The sequence below is a fragment of the Amblyomma maculatum genome, chromosome 2 (genome assembly GCF_055883805.1).
Source record: "Amblyomma maculatum isolate TAMU_Amacu chromosome 2, ASM5588380v1, whole genome shotgun sequence".
In the NCBI taxonomy this organism is placed as follows: domain Eukaryota; kingdom Metazoa; phylum Arthropoda; class Arachnida; order Ixodida; family Ixodidae; genus Amblyomma; species Amblyomma maculatum.
In genome coordinates, this window is record NC_139345.1 from 137,288,661 (window position 1) to 137,314,988 (window position 26,328).

The window sequence follows — 26,328 nt, forward strand, 5'->3', positions numbered from 1 at the left end:
TTAGCCTTACGTTACACTAACTTTCTACTTTATTGTTTGGAATTCAGTGGATTTCAGTACTTCGGTTCCTACCACCGCAGACAAAGAATCTTACACTGCCGTAGATGTTCCTCCTTCGCTTTGATTGGCTAAGCCATTTCATGAGGTTATAACCATGGCACTTCGCATGGACAATGCAAACTAAGTCCAGTATAACGGCCTCAACGCGAAACGCTATCACGGACCTGTCTTCCAGGTTCACCAGCTTACAGGTAGAGCGATGGCACCTATGACGATCAATGACCTATTATGATTTCTTTTAGCGCTTTCAAACTTCACAATACACCGGAGTGGATTCCAACCTGTCGGACTCGAACCCAGGTTGCGCGTCGGGGATTTTCGTTAGTTCTAACATGTCGAGTTAAACATCACCTATATTGCCGCGTGCCTCTCTGAAAAGAGGACAAAGAGAACAGAGGACAAAGAGGACGAAACTGAGTGTAGCGCGTGGAACAGTTCCGATCAGTGATTGCTGCCCTGTACTCGTTACATTTTCTGGTGGAGATGCTGGGTGCGATTTCCCTTTTTGCTGAGTGCAACCCCTCAAGGGCAACCGAGAGCCACCACGGATTTGACACCGGTCCATCGCAGTTGCAGCCGCCGCCTTCGAGGTCATTCGCCAGAGTTCGGGCCTCTTTCCTGCACGCCTGTGGCCAACATGCATAGATCCAACACGAACATTGCTGCTAACGGAGAGTGTTCACCCCAGTTCGTCGTCCTCCAGTCTCGAAAGCCACCGTCCTTCCATGGCGAGCTTTATGAGGACGCTGAAGACTGGCTGGACCAATTCGAACGGTCGCCAATTACAACGGCTGGATGAGCAAAGGAAGCTCTATAATGTCTACTTTGCTCTCGAAGATTCGGCGCGGACGTGGTTCGTGAACCAAGAAACGACACTATCAACATGGGACCTCTTTCGTCACCAGCTGTTGGCGACCTACACCGCCAACGACCGAAGAGAGCGTGCGGAGTCGGCGCTGAAATCTCGTATCCAAGCCCCAAACGAGAGCATTGGAATGTTCTACGAGGACATGATCCGCCTTTTTAGGCGTTCTGATCCAAATATGTCAGAGGAGAAGAAAGTGCGCCACCTAATGCGCGGGGTGAAGCAAGAAATATTTGCTGGATTTGTGCGCAATCCACCTGGCACGGCATCCGAGTTTCTAGCGGAGGCCACCACGATAGAACAAACACTTCGACACAGGGCTCAGCACTATAACCGTAACGTGTCCGCCATGTCACCGGTCGTCTACGGTTCCGGCTTCTACGGTTCTGGTGATGCCTTAAGGGAGCTTATTCGATCTGTGGTCAGAGAAGAGTTGAGACATATTCAGCTACAGGGTCTAACATCGTCGTCTAGGCTTCCATCACTCGCGGAGGTCGTTCGCGAAGAAGTGAGGCAAGCCGTCCCGGAACCGTCTGTGCCTGGTGTGCAGCCACCGCCACCGAGTGTGCCAACGTACGCGGCTGTGCTTCAGCAGCATAACCTCTGTGATCCTCCAAGAGGGAACCCCACTGTGCCGCATCCAAACCAGCACCATAGTGGGTGCGGCTCTCCCAGAGCCAGAGTGAACCCCCCTACTCTTGATCCAAGCCCACGCCATCCTCCTCTTCTGGCCGAGGCATGATTTCGAAGGACTGACGTCTGGCGTGCCCCTTACAATCAGCCCCTTTGTTACCACTGTGGTGAGGCCGGTCACATGTTAAGGTTCTGTCCATACCGCCGCGCCGGACTTCGTGGCTTCCATCCGCGTGCACGATGTCCTCGGAGTGGTGAACGACCACCCGAAATCGAGGAGTACCTGTCGACGCATACGAATCCTCCGGACGTCCACAATACGGGTCCCGCGTCATTACCTCTTCCCGTTATCGTTCTCCAAGTCCACTGCCCTCTACATACCGCATTAGCCGCTCGACGAGCCCCCGCTCCTCGAGGCTTCGGGAAAACTAGGAACAGCGACCTGCGGAGGTGAGGCCGCTGACGAGGGAAGTGCTGAACATCCTCCATCAAGTTTAGTACAAGATAACGGCTATCAGACGGCGACATGTAACGATGATCCTGAGTGCGCAGTTTGGGACATACCGGTTTCTATCGACGATTGTCTCATTACAGCTTTAGTTGATACGGGGGCGGACTATTCAGTCATGAGCAGTGGGTTAGCCAGGAAATTGAAGAAAGTTTTAACCGAGTGGACTGGGCCTCAGATCCGCACTGCAGGGGGACACCTTATTACCCCGGCTGGAAGATGCGTTGCGAGAGTTGCAATTGACGGATTTGTTTATGTTTGCGACTTCGTTGTACTTACCCACTGTTCGCGAGACGTCATATTCGGCTTGGACTTCTTACAGGCTTATGGTGCGACAATTAATTTGCAAGAATCACGAGTGACATTTTCGTCGAGCCAAGCCATTGCGAGATCTAGCGTCGACGGTTCATCAACGTCCGCCTTACGTATTACAGCTGCTGACGTTACGGTCCCGCCACGGTGCAGCATTATGGTCTTGGTAGAAAGCGACTCACCATGCGACCAAGACGTATTGGCAGAGACGAACGTGGGCTTGCTTCTCGAGAAAGGGATCTGCGCTGCAAGAGGACTTGTTCGCTTACGGGACGGTTGTGCGAAGCTCTGGATTACGAATTTCGGGACCGAGTTTCAGCACATTGCGAAAGGAAGGCCATCGCGTATGTTGCCGACTTTATTGAGCCAGGGAATATCTGTACTCTGGCGCCGCCGTCGCCAGCCAGATGTAATGCACCCGACATTCTATCAACTGTGGACATTAATGCCAATCTGTCGGTGGTTGAGCGGCGGCGACTCCTAGACCTCCTTCAGGAATTTGCTGGATGCTTTGCAACGTCTTCGAAAGTTGGGCGTACCCCAGTAGCCAAACACCGCATTATGGTTGACGCGGAGACCAAGCCGATTTCCCAACACACATACCGAGTGTCGTCAACGGAACGAGAGGCTATTCGAAGACAGGTGCAGGAAATGCTTACCGATGACGTGGTAGAGCCGTCTACCAGCCCCTGGGCTTCGCCTGTAGTGTTGGTGAAGAAACAAGACAACACCTTGCGTTTTTGCGTCGATTATCGTAAATTAAATCAGGTAACGAAACGGGACGTATACCCGCTCCCACGTATCGACGACGCATTGGACCGGTTACGCAATGCCAAATATTCCTCGTCGCTTGACCTCAAGAATGACTACTGGCAGATAGAAGTGGACGAAAGGGACAGAGAGAAAACAGCGTTCGTCACCCTCGACGGCCTTTACGAATTTAAAGTGCTTCTTTTCGGTTTCTGTTCTGCACCTGCAACCTTCCAGCGAATGATGGACACCGTTCTCTCTGGACTGAAGTGGCAAACGTGCTTAGTGTATCTCGACGATGTCGTCATGTTCGCGGCTAGTTTTGAGGAGCACCTTGACCGACTGCGAATGGTACTACAGGCACTGCGTTCAGCCCAACTGACGATAAAACCACAGAAATGCCGTTTCGGATTCCAGGAGCTCCACTTTCTTGGCCATGTTATTAGTTCTGAGGGCGTGAAACCAGATCCCGACAAGACTGCTGCTGTGAAAAAATTTTCCGTGCCCAACCGACAAAAGGTCCGTTAGAAGGTTTTTGGGGCTTTGTGCCTATTACAGGCGTTTCGTAGATAATTTTTCAGTGATTGCCGAGCCTCTTACGCGTCTTACCCGAGACAATGTTCCTTTTGCGTGGCAAAATGATCAAGAGGATGCTTTCAACGAGTTGCGCCGGCGACTGCAGGCCGCCCCGATACATGCCCATTTTGACGAAAATGCCGCTTCGGATATCCATACCGATGCCAGTAATTTTGGACTCGGTGCCGTTCTGATTCAGTGGCAAGATGGCACTGAGAAAGTTATCGCTTACGCTAGTCGCTCTCTTTCAAAAGCAGAGACAAAATATTCAACCACGGAAAACGAATGTCTCGCGGTAGTTTGGGCCATAACTAAGTTCCGACCCTATATTTACGGCCGACCTTTTAGGGCCGTGAGCGACCACCATTGGTTATGCCGGCTAGCCAAACTCAAAAACCCATCTGGACGGCTTGCAAGGTGGAGCCTCCGTCTCCTAGAATACGACATCACGGTTGTATACAAGAGCGGCCGTAAGCACACCGATTGCTTGTCTCGTGCACCATTTGATGCTGCCCCTTCCGACCGAGAAGACGATCACTTCCCGTTTCTTGTTGTCGTCACGACCACCGACATGGCGCAGCGTCAACGGGCTTAACCCATGTTTACGCCCGCTTATGAGCATCTCGAAGGCCTTGATGTAACTTTCCCACGTGCTTTCGCACGAGGTTTATCCTCCTACAGCATTCGAAATCGCGTCCTATATAAGAGAAACTTTCAGCACAACAAGGAAACCTTTCTTCTCGTTGTGCCGTCCGACCTCAGGCCAGAAATCTTGCACGCATGCCACGTTGAGCCTTCGGCTGGTGACTTAGGAGTCACGCGAACATTAGCACGCATTCGACAAAAGTACTATTGACCTAAGTTGCTGCCTTCAGTCCAGCACTACGTGAGAACATGCCGAGATTGCCAGCGGCGAAAGACACCTCCGCTGAAGCCTGCAGGGCTCCTTCAGCCGATGCCTCCGCCAACAGCCCCTCTCCAGCAAGTGGGTATGGATCTTCTGGGCCCTTTCCAAACGTCCGCATCAGGGCACAGATGGATAGTAGTGGCGACGGACGACTTAACGCGATACGCCGAGACACAGGCACTTTCCCGTACAACTGCTGCAGAAGTAGCCCAATTTTTTCTTAAGACCATCGTACGGCGTCACGGTGCCCCATCGATTATTATCACTGACCGCGGTACAGCCTTTACGGCTGAACTAATGCAGGCTCTCTTAAGTCTTACCCGCACAAGTCATTGTAGGACTACTGCTCACCATCCGCAAACAAACGGACTGACTGAACGCCTCAATAGAACGCTTGCAGAAATGATTTCCATCTACGTCGACGTTGAGCATCGCACGTGGGATGATGTCCTTCCGTATGCAACTTTTGCATACAATACGGCTGAACAGGAGACGACGCGTCTTGCGCCATTCCAGCTAGTCTACGGTCGTCCCGTCACCACAATGTTGGACGCTATGCTACCCATAGTCATGGCGACGATGTCACCAACGCCTATGCTGACGTCGACATATTTCTACAGCGGGCCGAAGAAGCGCGGCAGCTCGCACGATGCCGTATTCAACAACAGCATCGCTATGCCAGTCTGTACAACCTCCGACACCGAGACGTTCACTACCAACCTGGCGATCTTGTATGGGTGTGGACACCAGAGCGCCGTCGAGGACTCTGCGGTGGCTCCTAGATGGCGCCAGAAACCCGCGGCCTCAGAGATTGATTGCACAGTTGCGCCGAAGCTGTTCGCGGAGGCCACGGTTAAAATTCCACCATTTGGCGCCGCGGCTCCGAGGTGGCGACACATGTACATCACAAGCTTCATCTTCCCGTTCTTTCTCACTGTATTCGGTTTAACTGGAGCACCAGTATATGCTTGTGTTGCGTTGATTACGGCATGTTTTTATTTTCAATTTTCTTCAATACAGCTTTTTCAGGCAATGAATACGCGACTATTTGCTTTCTAGCTATCACAGCTAAGAAACAATATTGAGAAAGTTAGAATTGCCTACGTTTATGAAGGCGAAATCTCACAAAGTGATCAAACCTGGTGCCAAATGGAGATCCATTAGTGATATTTTGCGAGCAATGCCGTGCTAGAGGTGACAAGGGGCGGGAAGGGGGGGGAAGGGGGGGGGGTCGGAGTTAGAGAATAATGGTCATTTCCCTGCCATAGGACTGTCTATTGCTCCACTCATCGCTGCAGTGTGTCGACAACACCTGGTCTCACAGTATCTGTGGTTACTGTGATGCGAGCGAGCCACGACGGGTGTGGAGCTGCAGCGATGCACTGTCTTTATTAGCTTTTATTACGACATACTGCACCCGGTATACCTTCCACCTGAATATCAAAATTTAGGTTTCACCGATGCGCCCCTTCTCATCAAGTAACGTTTCGTAAAACCGATTCAGGAGACAGCACCTGCGCCGCATGAGATATGTATGGCTTCTGCCTTATTTTGCTGTGGATCGACGAGAGGAATCCGAGTTCTCAGCCCTGAACCCAGAGGTATTTGCTTCGAAATGAATAGTGTACTTAGTAGGGATATCAAGCTCCTTCATTGACTGGGACTCTAATACCCTCAGTTCGGCAAACTATATTTAGTTTTTAGTCAGGATGCTGTCTTTGGACTCATGGGAGACGCGTGAGGTTTCCAGGAGTCCAGAACAGAGGGAGGTGGATCACACTTAATGTGGTATATATGTCTGTTTTCCTTTAAAATCCTCCAGGCAACCGATCTGCTCCGAACGTATTTCTGAATAAACACATATGAGAAATGACCACATGCAAGGTCGTTAAGTATAGATTTGAATATTTTACTTAGGCAGAGAGAAAGAGAGGAATGACATTGGCCTTGAGTACCTTGAAGGATATAAAACATGCCTGTATTGCACTATTGTTCTCAATAATGCAGGCGGAGCTTGTAATTAGTTGTGGTGTTAAACAAAGTGCGCGGTAAGTTTGAGATATTTCTTATTTAAGCACAGTAATAGAGACAAATCTCATAATGTAAACGAAAAAAAAAGAAAACTTGCCATATAAAACAGCACATTATGCATGATGCGTTTCGCTTTGGGCTTTACGTGTTTCAAATTGTACAGTTTTATGGTAGGTATATAAAACTGTTATGAAACAAGTTGCATGTATTTTGAAGTCTCTAAAACATGTGGGTCTCTGTTTCATCTTGTGCTAAATCAGAAAATATGGAAGCCCAATTTTGCTTGTACTCATCACACCGAGGAAAAAAATTAGTGCTTTACGAATAGGTAAGAGCAGTTAATTAGAAACAGTCAAATATTCTCAATAAAATAGGTCGATGCTTCATAAAGCGGTATAATTGATTTTATTTGTTTGCACAACAATTTAAAAAACATGTCGGAAAGTAAAGAAAAAAATAAGATGTATAAAACCAGTATGACAAATAGAAATGATGAATCTTTGCTTGTACCGAAACTTTCAATAATGAGAAGATACTGCTTGCTTCATAAGTGGCGTGTACACGAGTTGTCACTATGGTGTGTCCTTACGAGAAAAAAAAAAATAGTAATTCTTGTTCATACCTGGACCCAAATCACCATTCTTTCGTTCCACAGTCGAACGGAAAACCCCTACTCTACTTCGACTATCTGACAACCAGCTCATAATTCTTTCCTGGCGTAGGAATGGGCTAAGAAAAAGGACGCTAATGAGAGTCTTAAGTAAAACGTACGACAAAAATAGATTAGAAAACAAAAATAAAAGAAAACAGAATAAATATACCAATAAGAAAACAAAGAAAAAAGCTTGAAAGACAAAATGATAAAAAAATGCAGTAGGCAAAGTAAGCAACGGAAAAGTAAATTTGTGGACGTCAGCACAGCAAGGAAACGCAGAAGGAACTCATAACAAAACTAGGCACGGGGCTCACAAAGATTTCACATTTCCGCACGTAAGGGGACTGAAGTGCACCCATATAATTTTTTTTCTACATTGTTTCCACATTAAGGTCAGCATCTAAGTGAGGGCAGGAGAGAGTTGTTAATAACAAGTATCGGTAAGGTTAGGCTTGCCGCCTGATATGAATAGAAAAACACCATAAAATAATTTTAATGCCAGAGTTATCTTAGTGGAGTGCTTGTCCCCCCTCCCTTTTCCCTCCCCCTCCCCGTGGTTATCTTACGTAAGAACGCACTGGATGAAACTAGATGATACGATGAGATATTCTACAAGACTACTTAGGAGTTTTAAGCAGCTAATACCGCATAATAAAGATCAAAAAGCAGATTTCTTAAACTGCTGCTTGTAAGCTATGTTAAGTATGCGGAAATGTTCCGCCCCTGAAACCATAGAAAAATAATATAGAATATCCAGTTTTTCTTAAAAACAAGTAAATAAACTGCTACCAAGGTAGAATAAAATAAGCACTTGTCTAAACGTAATTCTTCGACCACTTCCTACTAATTTCAGAGGCTATCAAAGCTGAAATAGTTAGTGGTTCTAAGGCTGAAATGTCGTACACATAGCCATATGTGTACCCTTTTTTCTTTCTGCTTCAAAAAAAAAAATGCAATTGCAACTTACCGGGCATGCTACTTTTACTTTTATATCCCATCCTGACCTCACCTGCGTACTCTTTGGCTATGTCCGTGACGGGCGGTCCATCAGGCAAGCCAGCTCCAACGCTGACCTGGCGTCGCAACGGTGAGCCCGTGTACGGCAACTCTGTGGCGGTTGCGACGGGCGAAGTGCGCCGGTCGACGCTGACGTTGCACAACTTGCGCCGCCAGGACCTTATGGCCGTCTACTCGTGCGTCTCATCCAACAACGTCTCCATCCAGGGGGAAGCAGAGGTCACAATTGATATGAACCGTGAGATACCTGTTATCTTCTGTGCCATTTGCTCTGATGATTGTAGGTACATCCATGCCGACTGTGTGCGTTCAGCGCGGGGAAATTATTCCGGTGTGGAGATTTAGAGTAATATTCCGTGTTGGCTTTTGGGGCACGTATTTGGTGAAACGAATGTCACACTACTATATGGCGGCGATGAAAGAGGAACAGCTCACGAACTAGAACATCACTCAACCATTCGTTTGTAATTCTCGAAATTCATGTGGCGCTAGCAATGCAACCGGATGAAGCCTATTTGGTCTAGTCAAAATTAAAATTCCACTTGATATTAGCCGTCTCAACTAATGATTACTTAATCTAAAAGGAAGGATATGTAAGTCTAGTAGTTTTGCTACCCAGGCTCTTCGTTGAGGCTTTTCATGCTGTTTTTTTTTTTCTACAGTTCAGTTGTGACGTATCGTTCCATTTGCCAGTGTATCACTTTTACAGTCGATTGCACTTACAATTGCTGCATTTGTAATGAATGCTCGCTTATCCTGGCTCCCACAAAAGTAACTCTTAATACAGGGCCCATTGCCAGGCCTTAAAACAAAAACAGGTAAAAAAAAGAAACAAATAAAAGGTGTTAAAAGAACCCTAGGAATTACTACCATCCAATGGCGTGCCGGCGCCTGCCTATGTACGAGGTTTATCACTTTGTATGTGTGTGTGTGTGTGTGTGTGTGTGTGTGTGTGTGTGTGTGTGTGTGTGTGTGTGTGTGTGTGTGTGTGTGTGTGTGTGTGTGTGTGTGTGTGTGTGTGTGTGTGTGTGTGTGTGTGTGTGTGTGTGTGTGTGTGTGTGTGTGTGTGTGTGTGTGTGTGTGTGTGTGTGTGTGTGTGTGTGTGTGTGTGTGTGTGTGTGTGTGTGTGTGTGTGTGTGTGTGTGTGTGTGCATGTTTGGAAGATGACGTAAGCTAAAAGGAAAAGCGTGACGCGTGCTGTAAAGCCGAGCGCCTACAATAAAACAAGTGTACCCTACCTTTGCTTAACCACAGACAGTGCTTACAGAAGATCGAATAATAATCACATGGTATGCTCTTACGGGCTAGATTTAAGCTATGGATGTCTTGGACGTAGCTCACGTATATTGGTTTGGTATAAAACACATGATGCAAAGCCTAGGTGGCCGCTAGTAGCATTTTATGTCAGAAACATATATGTTTTCGGTGATGTGAGCTGCAACTATTCGTAAGTTACATTTGGAAAAAGATATTTTACAGAATTGCGCCTATTCAAAGAACGGAAACGCAAAGAATTTATTCAAAAAGTTTGAAATAAATAATTGCCTCGTATTGCAGTAATTACCATTAAGGTGTTTGAGATTTCATGGCAGTGAGCGGTGCTTTCTAGGTCTGAGACGTCTATTTATACCTTATCTTGAACGAATTCGCGAAATGAAATCAGTTTAGAAAGCCTCGAGTCATATTATTCTCATCCCCAAAGTTGTCTCTAAGATGAAATTTAATTCCTGCAGAGCTCGCCGCGCTTCCGCTCCAAACGTCTTGGCAGTGCTACGCTGACAAAGAGTAATTGGTTTGCATCCACCGTTGATCTTTAGACTAACTGTGGACTACTCGTCGATTTTCACCACTTTGGCTCATTTCAGTGAGAGTCACTTTGGAAACTGTCGAATGTGCGCCTTTTCATCAATGGCACTCGAAGTCTTCGTTTAAAAATGCCTTTAATTTTGCTTTGGCCGTATAGGATGAATTACGCCAATTTACATCATTTCTTGTTTTCCTTTCGGGCTCAGTGTCGCCGACCATGGTGCAGATTCGGCGCACCGAGTCACCCATCTCGGCTGGTCTCCCGGCCGAGATCCTGTGCGAGGTATGGGGTTCTCGGCCACCCCCCGACATTAGCTGGTGGAAGAACAGTGTCCAGCTGGAGCAGGCCTTCGTGCACGTCTCTCAGGATGGCAACCTCACCACCAGTGTGGTGGAGTTCACGCCCCGACACAGTGACAATGGCGAGACGCTTGTCTGTCGTGCCGAGAACAAGCGCATGCCGGGCTCCGTGCGAGAGGACCAGTGGGACCTCAGCGTTCACTGTGAGTGGGGAGGAGGGCATCTCTGCTGATAGGGACTACTCTCAGGACGAATTGGTTAATGCCAACGTTGTAGTGTTACCGTCCTGTAAAGCGTGCTTTGCCCTATACAGAAAGGCGCAAGGTAAAGAAAACTTCACTCCAGAAAGACAAAAACAAAAAACAAACGGCTTATGCCAAGTAGAAATAAAGCGAATGAAAGCGAGGTGAACACAAATGTAACGTTGAGCAGACTGTTAGTACTATACGATATGAAGATACCGCTTGAAAAGTAAAAAGATAGGGACATAGCGTGCTTAATATTAGGGCTTCGTGATCCAGTATTTAAATGTCTTCTAATGCTCTAAACCTTTTTTTTTTTTTCATTATGGGTTAAATGAGGAATAAAATGTGAAAAATGCGTTATGCTGCAGGCGAGTGTACAAGTGGACAGGCGTCGTATTGGCTTCACCGTGACATCAAACGCTATTCACTATATTCTCGACCTCTTACAAAGTTTCTGGGCGCTAAAATAGCCACCATAATCCTGGAGAAATTGTTTCGAGGTACAAAAATGAAGACAGGCGAACATTGCAAGCAATGGTATGTGCTATCACTAGATTAGTAATGTATATCGGGTTACGTTTGCAAAGAAAAAAGAAAAAAATATTAATCGATTTGACATAAGGTCGATTTGACATAAGGTTGCACGACTTCATCTCATGTTTTCATGGAATTTGTGAAATAAAGATCGATAAATATTACAAATTTATACCTAGAATAAAAAGCATGCACGTATAGATGATGATGCTTTAGTAAGAAAAAAACAATGCTGAATATTTTTATTCAGTGTTGTTTTTCTTAGCCCGTTCGTGAACAATTCACGTTTTTTAGTACGAAAAACATCACCCAATTTCAACCCCATATTCTGGATTAAGATTAATGATGAATGTCAGGCTGTACCCCTATTATCGGCTAAATTTAGATGCAGCAGTATTTGCTTATGACCGCAGAGCATGTTGCTTCATATAATATTTATTCGTCACTTTTTTTTAAAGTCGGTTTTGTGCCACCAAACCTAGTAAAAGCTTTACTCTTTGAGTGCAATCATCCTTTCAAGGAATAATTTTGAAACAGCATTTAAACAACGTTGTATTTATAGTGGAATTAAAAAAAAGGTTTTTTTTAGGTTCAACCATGAATTCAACACTTGTTTTCTTTTTTTTTTCAATTTGCTTAATCAGTTCAGGCGTTCAGTCGTGTCCGACTCTTCGTGACCCTATGGACCATGTCACACTATTAAAACAAATGCTACCCATTCTCATGAAATACCGCTTCTCAAACGTATTTAGAGACTCTGTTAAAATTTAGCTAAAACAACTCCTAATAACTTATCTTTTCTAGCTCTCAATACTACTTTAGCAGCGTCATTCGTAATAGAAAAAAAGTAAACGTGCACACCTGACGCGGAATCCACTTCAATGCTTGGTCAAAAGACGTTTCATCTTGTGTTCTAAGTAATGAAGGAATTTTTTTAGCCATTCACCCTTGGTAATTCAGCATTATAGTCGCAAAACCTTATGTGACTATTGCTTCACTATAACCTGCTGAGACAACTTTGGTCTATTTTCCTGAGTTTCGATACATGATAATCTCTTAGATAGAACATTTATGGAGAGCCTATATAAGAATTGTACTCCGTTTGGATAATTGAATTCTGCTTGACGTTCAATACTACATGTATCTTCTGTTTCGTGCCAGTTTTAGATGAATTGTTGTTTCACAGGAAGTAGTTTTCTGTGCTTATTTGGCTTTAGTTCACAGAGAGGGCTGGATTAAAATTAAGTTGTTTTTGAGTTATTGATTGATTGAAATAACTGTGTTCTCCAACCGAGAAGGTTTGGATACCTATCCGCCTAGAGGACAGCTCGAATCTCTTGGGTCTTTGCGCATCTGCAGCCATTTGGATGATGACAAGCGGCGCAGTCTGGTCCAAGCTGAGCGTCATGAAAACATCATGAAACTATTTTCAGTTTTCAAATATATCTTTTTCCTTTCTTTCATCAGATGAGTGGGATAGCTCTTCCGCTAATCTACTCATACCCGTCATTTCAACTTTTGAAGCTGACTCATCATTTGCTTTTGCGTGATAGTGCAAGATCCCCATCGGCGCTGGAGTCGGCATTGTCGGGGCTTTAATGCGTAATCAACTCTATTAAACGCACGTGCTTGTGTCATAATTGTGACGCAGTGCGCAGCGTTCAGGGCCACGCCATATACCACTTCTCTTCCAATTCAACATCCTCCTCATGTCAATGTCGAGGCTCGTTTGCTATGGAGACTCAAATCTGGCTACATTTATACTTCTAATTGTAAGTCGTTAAGTGTAGGTGTTGGTGTTCGCCGAGAATTAAGACAGATACTACGCTTTGCCTGCCGAGTAACCGACCTAAGCGAAGATATAAAAAATGCCGAATAAAAAATCGGTCTAAAGGCGCTATCGTCTTTGCTCTTAAGGCAAAGCATGAGCTTCCATTGAATTTGGGTATGTCAGCCTGACACGCAGACAGCAAAAACTGAAATGCGATCATGTGAAAGGATCCCTGTTTTATTCACTGCATTTTCGACCAGTTGTGAATTTGATTGTCTGTAGACTACGTGCAGTGTTGTGATATCGCATTCCGCTGATTGAGTCTCTCGGTGCATTAGATTGCCCTCAGTCTCTATTTCCAAAGTTGGGGTCATACGGTGGCTCGTGGCAAGTCGCATATGGTCTTGTAACTTCCAAGAAGTGGGCGGAATATTAGTGGACGGTTATGTAACCTTTCAACAACCACCCAAAAACGGCGTAACCTCGCTCGTACTGCTCACATTTCATTCTCCGTGGTATGCCACCGCAAAAAAGGTTTACATAATAACAAACAAATTGACAATATTACTTTTTGGCTCTTTGAAGCAGTTGGAGTCCGGAAATAAACACTTCAGTGCGCGTTTTGCTCGTAAGGAGTGTGGGAAAGACCGACGAAATGGTTAAAGAAAGTAACTGAAAAATTGAGAATGAAAGGGATTCATGCCAAAATTGGCAACTGTGCGGCTAGGGATTATCTAACATCCTGTGAATTGCGCCCTTTTCTTACATCACAGATCGGCCTAAGCTGAGACTTCAGATGGACCCGAACCTTGGTCCCGATCGTCTCCAGGAGGGCATGGACATCACCTTAGGCTGCAACATTGACGCCAATCCGGTCATACGCGAGCTGATGTGGCAGCGGGATGGCCGACCCCTTGTACCAGCCAGGGACGGTGTGACGCTGCACCGCGAAGCGCTCACCATCCACAAGGCGACGCTGATGCACGTGGGAAACTACACGTGCTCTGCCGCCAACCGGGAGGGCAGGGGCATCAGCAACGTGGTGCAGCTGCGGCTCAAGCGTGAGTCCTCTTCCGCCTTTCGCTTAGAAGCGGGAAACCTCGGCTGAATTAGCGGGAATCGATACATAGCATGCGAAAAATGAATAGATATATTAACAAGCTTTACGCTTCTTGCAGATTGTGGCAAAGTGAACTCTATAGCAAGTTTATTTCATAATTTTTGTAAAAAATATTTTCCCCTTTCACTCCTTCCTTAACCCCTCCCTAAACTGTTCTATTCTGATGTCGACCCGCTGTGTGACTGCTGGAAAGCCTTTTATTCCTCTATAGCTTTTTACAGTTATTGAGGAGAGCCACACGCATTGTGAAACTTTTGCAAAGGCAGGTATAGAAGATGCAGGGCAGGCACGAAGCGGCCTCTAACCGTATTTAGCTTCCGGCTATCCCCTCGGCTGATAATAACGCAAATGGCGTTCAGTCCCCTTCGCGCGCTTCTCATCCCCAAAACCTCTTTATCCTCCTCGTTCCGATTGCAGCTTACTGCACGAATCAGCAACAGACTCCATGCCCTTAGGTGAGACGTAGCCCGAAGCTGGAACATTTGCGTCACATCAATGGTTTCTGATGACCACCAAGATGGAGTCAGTGCTGACATCTCGCTCGTGAATATCGTTCATAATGACATGAGATACTCCACGAAGACTGACGTCCAACGTTTGTAACATGACACCAACAGTGCAAAACAAGATGGATCCGTAGGGGCGTGGCAGCACCGATTCGAATCGCAGACTGTAGCCCACACTCTGTCCATGTTCTTCCGAACATTCTTCTGCTATACGCCCCGAGACAGACTGCGCTGATTCGTCGGGCTAAGCGATCACTACAATACATCATTCAACATCATCCCTTAGTTTTTGTAGGCGTCTAGTAAGTACTCTGGTACCTCGGTAGTTTTCTCTTAGTCTGCGGTATCAATTATGATGACAATTTGCAACTAATGGACGCAGTTCAAGATGCTGTAGTAAGATTAGCAGACCTGAAGTTGATTCCGCTCGTTTAGCATCTGCTTCAGTTTCTCGTCGTGGTCCACCATGTGGTTGTAAGTGATCAAAAAATTGCGAGGTACTTTAGCGACTAAAGTATTGAAAGGTGAAAGCCTGAGAAGCCTCATACTGTCTAGCGTTCCTGTCATTTTCAATCCTACACTTGAACGCGCGCCAAGGAACGCAAGGCGACAGAAGCGATGTTGTTGTTGTGGCTGTAGGAAGAAGGAAAAGAAAATGCACGGGCCTGTTACTGGCTCTGCGCTATCCTGCGCATAATTGTCGGAGAAAGTGTGACAAGTACTGCGCCTTTTGCTCCAGAAGTTTCATATTGTCTAGCGTTCCTGCCATCTGCAATCCCAACTTAAACGCGCGCCAAGGAGCGCCACGCGACAGCCGCCGCAAAAGTGGGACACACTTTGTCCACGACAGCATGAGCCACTAAAGGATTTCGCCTTAAAATTAGAGGGTCTCTGAAAGCGTACCCTTCCTATGTTTTAATTTGCCTCCCATCGTTAGACTTTTGTCGGCATTCGTTGCAGTTACAGGTCAATAATATCCAACCATTTAAGAGCTTTCGCGCAGCGCGAATCGTCCTCACCAGAATGAAAGGGGGAAATATTCGGTTTAAGAATAGTTTTGCGCCACCAATAACCTTTCACCCATTGATCTAAAGGGCAAGTGTTAATAAATCAAAGTAAATGAAAGATTCTGAAAAAAGACCGGCTTCATCTCGCCCTCGGTGATGCAACGTCCCAGCATGTGTCAAACGCAGTAGTGCCAAAGTTCAATTGTAAATATGTTTCGTACGAGCAGATGATGTCGTCCATTTCGCTCCTAACTTCCATGTTACCGCAACATCTCGAACCCTACGAGCTGTAATGTTCTTACAGCTAACTCTGTTACAAGGACAGTGCAACTTCACTAAATAGGTTCAACTGTTTCTTGGCCACTTCTGGCTAAGCTTGAGTACTACCAGACCCGCCAAAATTTGCTACTATCGCACAGTTCTTGCACGGGATTGACAAAATCCTGTGCGCTAGTCATACACGCTACTAAAAAAATATTCCGCTCGCAGACCATTTGACGCTGGTCATCAAGTGAGATGTGCTATTCAAATAGCAGCTTCGGAGCATACACAAATACCAAGAATTACAGTCACCGCCTGTACTTTGGCACTTCGTCGAAAACACAGAATCATGCACACGCAAGCACACAAGCCTCGCCGAGATTCTCAAGCATTAACAAGAAAGCTGCGAAAGTGCCATAGCGTATGCCAACCGGCCTTTGTCTAGAACAGATACCGACTACTCAGTGAAAGAGGAAGAGTTAGCTGCGATGGTTTGAGCTAAGTAATAAATCCCACCTGTACTTTTACGGTCTTGCAGTGCGGCAAGGCAGTTTTGTTGCTTTTTTACTTTCCCGGATTAATTTCTGCGCTTTTACAGCAGGTAATTGCCGGCTATAAGTGACTGTCACTCTTTTGCACTGAGGTTCCAGTTTTCATCATGGCTGCCTCTCCCGATGGAACTTCTGGCTTCAAGAATTCGACGTCAATGGTGTCTAGAAGTCTAGCCGCAAACACATCGATGGCGACTGCCTGTCACGAACTTTTGTCAACGTACTTTCCAAGCGACATCACGGCGACTCTTTTTGACTTACGAGAAGGAACAGTTACGCACTGCCGTAACGCTCAAACCCCAAGCTGCGCCAGAAATTGCTTATCCGAAGGCAACACTTCGTTATTATCAGACGTTTTCAAACGTGCGTTATCCTCTTTCTGTCTGCGAAATAGAGTCGTCACGCAGATGATTTTCGCGCTCAACAATGCCACTTAGTTTTCCATTGTTGGTAATATCTATCGTTAAGACACCCTCCACACTTGACACGACAAGGCAATGACTGGGTGTTTTAAATGGCCCGCAAACTGCGCGGAATTCTAGACAAATATCACTGAGCACGATTAACCGCCGTCGTTGCATTGTGAGTAAAAACGTTCCGAATTTGTCAGCGACGGAAAGCACCACCCACTAATCCAGCTGTAGCCTTATGTTCATCCCATCACCAACGTGTCCGTATGGGTAGACTGACATCTACTCGGCCTTTCCCTACATCCGCATCCATAATAAAGTGTATAATTGGGGGGATTGACTACAATACGTTGAGGTAAATGCTGTCCCAAGCAGCGTAGCATAAGGCTCAAAATTGTTAGTTGTGTGCATTCTTCTGCGACATGGCAAGCTTTAGATGCCCATGGCAAAGTTGTTAACAGCGTTCACGACAGATATTACTCGCGAAGCTATGGGCATTAGAATGAGACAAGCCATAAAATGATACTTGTATACTATAATAAGAAAAGTGCTGACAAGTTTCGATAATTTTAGAAAACCGAGGGATATATAATAAATATATATATTTTACTCAAAGCATACAAGTTTAGATTTAGTTGCGTAACATGACGGTTTGGGGCCTCAGTGGAAGAAATAAACAAGTAGAAAATAAGCGATTCTAGAGAGAATTCAGTCAACTGTTGAGCTGCTGATGCACCTATCAGATGGCTGTCAAATGTAACAGCCATAGTTTATCTTAAGGAAGCTCTGTAGCCAATTTTTGAATCGTTTTATAAAGGCCTTATTCCAAGGTTCAAATGCTGCCGTTCAGGTCATTGCTGAAAGGTCCTAATGGCAGGAAGTGCGAGCTACAGTAGAATGACACTGGCGTATGGCACACTGGCGGCGACTGGCCTCCCCAAACTCCTATTGTCAATAGTCAATAGTGTAACCTAAGTTTTACTCACTGTAATGTGCCTATTTCTTCAACTACCGCCTATCGCAGACGCTCCGGTGTGCAAGTCTAGCCAGCGGCTAGTGTACGCCACACGACTCTCCAAGCTGCTCCAGGTGGAGTGCGAGGTTCAGGCCCAGCCGGCGGCCGTCACTTTTCGCTGGCGCTTCAACAACTCTCAGCACCAAACCACCCGGCTGGACACGTACAGCTGGGAGGGGACACGCAGCGTTGCCCGCTACGTAGTCCGCTCGCACCAGGACTACGGCACGCTGCTCTGCTGGGCTCGGAACCAGGTCGGCGACCAGAGGCAGCCCTGCGTGTTCGTCGTGATGCCAGCCGGTATGCAACACACTCCACGAATGAAATAAGAAAAGGGGCGTGGAAACATAACGGATATGTCCATTATATTCAAGCTTAGGCCAAAATAGCAATACGGAAAGCCTTACCCGAGGGCTTATAAACTTCGTTTGCTGGAACATTTTAAGAATGCTCCTTTGGTTCTTTTACTTGGTGAAACAGAAGAGGAGCTTCGAAACAGCGTTGTAGGCATGATGGATAGCCCTTGCTAAGCGAAAAGACGGAAACAAAGGCAAGAGGCAATGGTTGCCAATACTTGCTTGCTGGCTGCAGTATGTGCCGTCCATCGTGTCTTCTAATTCGGTTGACCTAATAGACAACAGTGAACCTGCATTTTGATTCCAAAAATACTTCAGTGTTCTTAGCGCACAGACCAATTTCTCAGAGCAGAGTTGGTACTTTTTTCGTCATAACGTCTCAGAGTTTTTTGTAAGATTTGATGCCATCGTTCTCAATTATTTTTCTAACTCAATCCAGAATGTTAACAGGACGTTTCTCAGTAATCTCCTTAACTAAAACTAACAGCCGCAGTTTGAGCATATCTTTACAATTTAGATACATTTATTGTCACAGTCCGCCGGAAACTATCACGTGCTGCTCGGTTCTGATGCGCTGTTGCCCTTTTTGGTGACAACGTAGGTATTGAGCTGACGGATTAGGTGATCGCAGAAGTTAGAAATAACCAGTCAATGTTTGCATGCCTAGTTTAAGGGCCAACATTAAAAGGCGAAATGGGGTGTCGCCATTATGAAGAGCCGATTCTCGCTTCTAAATACTCCCAATCATCAATAACGCAATGAAAGCCTACAATTATAAAAACCGAAAAGAGCGTAAGGGACTCTTTTGTGACGTTTATCAATGAGAAATTTATAGTAAATTATTTTACCTCAAAGTCTGACTAGAAAGTAAAAGACAAAAGAACCAAAAGCCACCTACGCGTTGCGAGTCCACACTCTCCACAAGCCACATTTGGAGGGGTGCCAGCTCAGTTTCGGCGAGGACCGTTCAGCCTTGCCATTTCGGGGAATATATTTTACAATCAATCAAATGTCGGTAGTGGTCACTAGGGTCCTTTATTTAATTATTTCAAATGCCTGCAGTGTCAGTATGTGTTGCTGCATTATTGCAGTAGGCGTTATTTTTGAGCATTGAAGTGTTACATGCAATGTGATAATATGGTCTCGAAGGCAAATGTGCGAGCGCTCTTTTACTCCTATTGTGATAACAAGACTGTCCGAACAGAAACCCTGTTTAGGGTAGTCATCAAAATTGTGGTCTGGAGGCTCTTGCATGAGAGAAACATGATGAAAGCGAACAGTCACAGACTGAGGGTAGTATAATGGGTTCTCTTATTTTGCCGATGGTCAATAAGAAATTCATAGTGCAACAAGTTTTATTAAAATAAATTTGATTTAACTGATGGGTCATGTTGCACGTGGCGTAATAAGCATAACTGTTTAGCAGAAATTCGTTTGACAGTGCCAATAACACTAGGATTTTAAATGAAGAGGAAATTCGCTTCGGTCGAAGTTGCCGACAATGGGCAGTTCTTGAAAAATGGTGGGGATAATATTGTCCAGCATTGCTGGTATTTCCTTGCAAAAACGCTCCTGGCAAATATTTTGTGACTGCCCAGAATTGATGCATGCCTAATAGAAGAAAAAAAGAAGAGTGATTGTGAGGATTTGACGCAAAATGTTTCGCTCACAGGAAACAGTGCGTTTCATGAACGGAGTTTCCCTATGAGGAGCCACACATCCTGCCAGACTAAGACTTTCCTTTTATTGCTCACTTATGCAAGGTGCTAAAATGTTAAAACTTTAATGTGGGCAGAACTCTTGGCTTTGATAAATTTTAATTCGAATAAGGAAAAACACTACACATCCTTGCAAACGGAGAAACGGAAGTGCATCGTTAGCAGAATTCACTATTATTGGTAATATGTTAGGCATCAAACAACATCTAGAAGCTGCAGTAGGAGCACTGTTTTTCACAAATCGGAACTTTTAAAGACATATGTTACTAAAGAGGTCGATTCTCTAGAAGACATGCTGCTTGAGTGAAGTCACTAAAGGAACATACACCCTAGACACCCATAGGATAGAATTTTTCAGGAGTAATGCTGTGAAACGAGGGCGAAGATATGTTTACTGTGTTTGACCAGCTCTCTTTTTCTTCCAGGTTCCGAATTCCTTGTATCCAACGAGGGCCTGATCGCGATGCTCATCTGCCTGCTCTTCGTGCTGATCATTCTAGTTGTTTTTATTTATTTTTTGATAAAGTGGCGAAGGCGGAAACTTAACAAAGACGGTGAGTAAAAAGATTCAGAAAGATTCATTTCTAGCACGTGATATATTTGCAAGGCCCACTTGCCGGGAATAAAAAATGGCCACCCAAAGCGCTTTCGCCAATGTCAAGAGGAGCACTCTTCGGCCTTTTTCGCTAGTTTCACACGGCTGCTGCTGCTTTTTTCTTTCACTGCAGATGCCTATGCCATATATATTTTTGTTTTACTTCTTTTTCCGGCGTGTAGACGTGGTAGACAGTACTCGGTCTAGGTAAAGCAGTACCTTTTCAACGAATTTCAATGAAATTCGTCTGTTATGACCATACCTGAAGCGTTCTTGCTAGTGCTATTAAGCCCCAGGAAATTGTTTTTGCGCTGACACTGCTGCAAAATCAGCAGAATACATAAAATGCATTCGCCGAAAAAACATTAATCACAAGCACTAGTGACGAAATGCATGACATGATATGACATGGCTTGGATGGGTGGTAAGCGAGCATTTCATGTGCGCAGTCAAAGTTAGTGTCCACTTTAAGTTATTAGGTATCCACGCCCAATGGCTGAATTTACATGTTAAGTAAAAACAGCTGCACTGTGTTAGCCCTCTCCGGGGAAGCGCACTCGAAAATCACCGGCGTGCTGTGCGGTTCCCGAGAGCGTTGCGGGCTCAAGATGCTTAACATAGTACCAAGTCCTCTAATTTTGCGTGTCAGGAAATTCGCCCTATAGGAGCGGAGGGTTGAAAGTCGCGTGCCCTATGCGAGTCAAACAAAAACGATTTTCAAAATGTTAATTTGAAGGTCGATCGTTTTAGGTAACATTTTGTTTCTTACGACTGATAGCAGGGATAACCTCTGGCAATGCTTTGAAACGTGTTGAGCGTACGTTTTCCAGATATAAGTAAAAAAATCTTTCTTGTCATTATTCAGTGCGAGGTATTGGGCATCACATCTTGGAGCGCGCATGCTGCATTTTCTTTCGGCACCCCGTTTTTGACATGTGGCAACGATTATGTGGCAATTAGTACAAGTTTTCTGCGCAGAGCGGAATAAAATAAAGGGTTGTAGCCAAAGCTTTTCTCACGTAAAGTTACCTTGTCAAAAACGTTCTTTAGATAGGCTCGTATATGCGCTAAAAGCTGGGGTGCTTAGAAGTGATGACATACTTTGGCTGTTATGAGCATACTTAACACGAATATTTTCTTACAAGCCTCTTACGTGCTATTTATGGTGGCAGCTGTTCGTGAAGAAGAAGCTATTCGCCAATATTCTCTTGAGTTGCACATCCCTAATTCTTGTCGTAAAACTGCATAAAAGTAACTCACTAAAGAGACGGTAGCTTAAATATTACGCCGAAGTATGAATATACTCACAAAACAATAATGTGCCAAATTAAATGGCTCCATAAGTTTTTGAAGAAAACAGTTGAGCTTAAAACGTCAATTTAGGCCAGTTATAAGTTTTTATAGCTAGGAAATGTACTGCCGACCTGTCCAGTTTTAAAAGGTTGCATATGAAGGAAGACTGCGTAGTCTTTACAATAGCGCCTGTGAAGTCAACACCTTACCAGTGAAAGGGTTTTTCAAAACAGACTGAACAGCAGGTACGTGCACAGCTTTGCCAATGGCGTCATCGCGAACAAACGTCCTGTATAGCGCACAATGTGACGTGGCTCGAAGCCTTTATGTTGTCTTTCAGCGTTTTGTCCTAGCGGGTCAGGCAGAGTGAAAGTGAAACTGATGGGTCACTGTCTATAAACGGTCACACCATCGCCCACCCTGCAATCGACGCTAGCGACAGGTAATGCTTCGAAGTAGTCCCTCGATATACACCACGTCTCCTACCACACAGAGCAATGAATTACCTTTAGGAATAGGTAGCTGCCAAAAAATAGCTACGTAAGAAACCTTGCAATTAGTTATCGAGATTTAAAAAAAATCTCACTCTGAAAAGAATACCAAGACGCCAGAGTTTCAACGCCGCCGCAAAACAACATCGCCAATAAAGGATGTTTATCTTGTGCAGCAATGTTCTGTACTATATCGTAGGCAGTTCACTGCACCGGTCTAGTTTTACATGTTGGGAAGGTCTAGCGGGAAATGTTTTCATACCGACATACATATTTGATTTAGGCCTGCATTAGCTAGAGTGTGATGGAGGAAGAAATTCTTGGGAAATAAGACCGCTATTTAGGTTGAAATTCCGAAAACTTCGCAGGGTACAGTTTTATTATTAAGCAATCTAAGCACGTCAATACAAACGTGCATCTTTGGCAGATAAGAAAACCAGAATGCTTCTGGACTATGGTTGCAAAATGAGGAAACTTAATTTGAAAAATTATAACAGATCTCAACTATGCTAAGGCATGGATAATAGACTTGCGGGCTGTTTAGGCTGGCCGAGCTGCTGCCATACAATTTCACACCGGAAATATTTCATCTCGAGGAGTAATAATTGGACTTGCTAGAATTGGTCCAGGAGAGACGTGAAAACCGGCCGCCGCAAGTAGCGGTGAATAGAGTAGCACTGAACACTAGTCTTCTAAATGTTTTTTAACCAGTGCGGTATACATACAGTCATAGAAGAAAGAACACTGGGAACATTCATTAATGTGCAAATTAAAATAGCCCCAATCCGGAAACACTGACCAAGTCTGGAACACGCTTGAAAAAACGTTTGTTGCGTGAGAAAACAGGCCTAGTCCCATTCAGCTTCTTCATGCGAAAGACATATAAAGTTTCACAGCCCAGCTTTACTTTTCTATTCAAAAACCAGTGGTCAGGAACAGAGCAGCGCATCCAGGCTACCTGCAGAACTCTTGCCTGATTTCCGACTAGCGCTCCGCTACTGGCAGTTACACTATTGAAGTATCTAATCACTATTTCACCCTCCGGCCCGCATTCTTGCAATGTTTGTTTGTTGTGAAGGACGAGGAGTACTTTATATGGGCCAGTTTGGTCGCATCTTACGTTCATCCTGAGAACGGCTCAAATGAGGCACGAATTTGTAAGGAACACGTAAACGGCGCCTGCCCACTTCGAAGGGTTCCTTGTCGTTGTCTCTTCCACGCCGTCCTCAGACAAATTTTTCTTTGCGATGGATTGCGATTTTTGAAGTGCAGAAATCTACAAATGCCACCAGTGACAGCCTTGCTGCATTTCCACTTGGTTGCCCGCTACGGCAGTTACACGTTTAAACTAGTTTATATGAAGGATAAATAAACTTGTGTACTCTTTTTTTGCGAACACTTTCAGAGCAAAGGCTGAGAACCGACTCGCAAGCCAGCGGTGGCGCCGCCGCACCACCTGCCAGCAGCAGCAGCCACATGGCCGCCAGCAACATGCATTCGCTGGGGTCTTCCAGGAGTAGCAACGGCAACATCGGTTCTGCCGGATTCCCGAATGGCAGCAGATACGCTGCATCCCGCGGCACGTAGCTCCACGGCTGACTCCAAAGTCCAACATGAGCTGCCCTCTGCTGTGAACGAAATGAGCGCGAGCGAGCCCAACGCTGTGGACCTCCTGTGCATTGCGATGCTCTTCATACTGGGTGGTGTTCCTGGCTTGGCACGGGAAAATGACGAAAGCAGCTGCGGTGACGTTTCTGTCGGGGAAGTGATGTGATGATAAAGACTCGTACGCCCCTTGTGAGCTAAAAACGAAACTATAGGTCGGAAGTGGCGAACGAACACGTCTCGCAGTGACAGCGAAGCTCCTCGTCAGTTACGGCCGTGGCTTCTTCAATGAGATAGAATTGCTTCACTTTCGTTTTTTGGTGACAGCGAAGCTACATGCGCGGCGAGTGAATGAAGGGAAATGAGGTGTATGGCTTTGTGAAGAAAAAGGTTTGTTGCATGATTCGAAATATTATCTGGAGGTATTCGAGACGGAGAGCACGTTTGCCTCATTCAGTGTTTCTTTCTTTATTTTGCAGACTTAGCTATCTCAGCTTGAGTTTTGAAAATATTCAACAATAGTTTGAGGCGACTCAAATGTTAAGCACTTTTAAAAGAATAAAGATCTTTCTCAAAGTCTTCCTGTTAAGAAAAACGCGCATTTCAACTCAAACATGTATTTTTTTGCAATTGACACGCGAAAAAGTGTAGTTTAGACTTGCATCCAAGTCGAGTGTGTAGGCCCGGTGGGTCACGAATAACCAAAAATATATGGCAGGCCGGCAAAGGCAGGCAAACCTTGCCTCTAAATTGTGAAATGTTTACAGCCATCCGCTGCTTAAAAGCAAAATGACGTCAGTTTGAGGACGTCACAAAGCTCTTCCGATAATTTCCAGTTGAAGAAATTATAATGACAGCCTCGCGGTCATTTTACCATTTTGTAGCGTTCACATTTATGGTTACTAACAAAGAGCCAGCAGGAAAAATGATTTACTACGACGTTCTGAAAAAGGCTGACATAGTTGTCTTTATATCCTTGATTTTAAAGCTCGGATAAATTTTAAATGCAAATAATATTTATTGGAGATCCCATTCGCATTGTTGGATTTGCGGGAGCACACTGTACGTACGCTAAATTATAGAAAAGGAAAGATTTTCCTCACATTTTCTTCTTTGTTTATCACACGTTCATTGTGTATGTGAATATCGAATGTAAGAAAATACTGCTAGCTGTTAAGCCATGTCCAGCAATGTTTGCTTTTTGTGTGGTGGTTTAAAATAAACGCCAATGCAGATATTCTAAAGGCACCGCGTTAAGTTCTCGAAATTAAACTGAAGGTTTAGTTATCACGTTTTGTGCATTTTTGAATATTAGAGCAACACGTATACCTTTTTAGTGAGCTGATTTATTTGGCAGCGCTGAGAAAATGATTTGATTTGAAAGCAAAGTTTGGTTATCTGTTGTGCTGCTAGTGTGTATGTATGCAACACCACATATAATAGTATTTACTAAATCAGGAAAAACATTCCTTAAACAAACAATAATTAGGCTAACATTGAGATAACTGTAGGATTAAGAAATGTGTCAAAAGAGTGACTTGGATATAACAATGTTTGCTGCCTCAAAAAATACCTTACAAAACGATGTCTAAATACTTTCGCAACAGTGAGATGCGCAAATCGAAGACGCTGTCTACAGAGCTTGTTATAGTTGGTGTTCCTACAAATGTGCTCTCCGAAATATGTGAAGATTTTTCTGTATATGAACGCAACAGAGTTGTTTTAAGTCGTATTGTTGTCAAATAAACTTCTGACGTGATTGTAGGGGAGGGGCATTTGAGTGAAATTTTTGGACACTCCCTTCATGGCGCATCCATATAGTCCAGTCAGCTGTACATTATCGGCATGCATGTAATACCGATTACTTGAGCCAATTATCTTGAGTATGTGGCATTCTAGTTTGTGCTCATTTCATTAGTAGAAGTACATACTCCAAAGGTATCGGGCTTGGCAGAGTGCAGGAAGAATGAGGTAAAGTATTTTGCTCTAATAGATTTCACAAAACAGCAGAGAGAAGAAAAGCGCTGAATAAAATAAATAAATACTACCCAAACAAAAAAAAAAACCCTCCACGTTAAGCTCGTTCCACATTGTTATTGAAAGGCATCAGACATCAACGATCTCTGTGTATTACATACTAAGTCAACCTATCCTGCCGGTATCTCGTTTTTAATATTTCTTCAGGTGAGTCACTGTCTGTTTTTTTTTTTTTTGCAAGTTTCATAGCAGTAGGTATTTTCAGCATATGTCAGATTGTAGCAGGCTTTAAAAAATGTTCTTGAATTCAAATCCTTTTATCCGAGGTTTCTTCATCAAGGAGTAGGAGGAGGCGGAAGATGAGGAGGAAAGGCAGGGAGGTTAACCAGTAAAAGCAACCGGTTTGCTACTCTGCACTGGGGGAAGGAGATGAGTGGATATAAAAGTTGTGAG

At 44.8% G+C, this 26,328-nt stretch overlaps 1 protein-coding gene across 3 annotated transcripts in view; it reads left to right on the plus strand.

Annotated features, from left to right (window-relative positions):
- Positions 1-25,834, plus strand: part of LOC146200012 (neural cell adhesion molecule 2-like) — a 74,923-nt gene extending 49,089 nt beyond the window's left edge. For all 3 annotated transcript variants that reach the window (XM_084595318.1, XM_084595317.1, XM_084595319.1), the window contains exons 5-10: positions 8,349-8,552; positions 10,327-10,623; positions 13,744-14,031; positions 17,850-18,140; positions 20,340-20,468; positions 23,699-25,834. In XM_084595318.1, the coding sequence (XP_084451444.1) occupies positions 8,349-8,552; positions 10,327-10,623; positions 13,744-14,031; positions 17,850-18,140; positions 20,340-20,468; positions 23,699-23,880 (1,391 nt within the window). In that variant the 3' untranslated portion in view covers positions 23,881-25,834. The remainder of the gene's footprint in view (positions 1-8,348; positions 8,553-10,326; positions 10,624-13,743; positions 14,032-17,849; positions 18,141-20,339; positions 20,469-23,698) is intronic.
- The last annotated feature ends 494 nt before the right edge of the window (positions 25,835-26,328 follow it).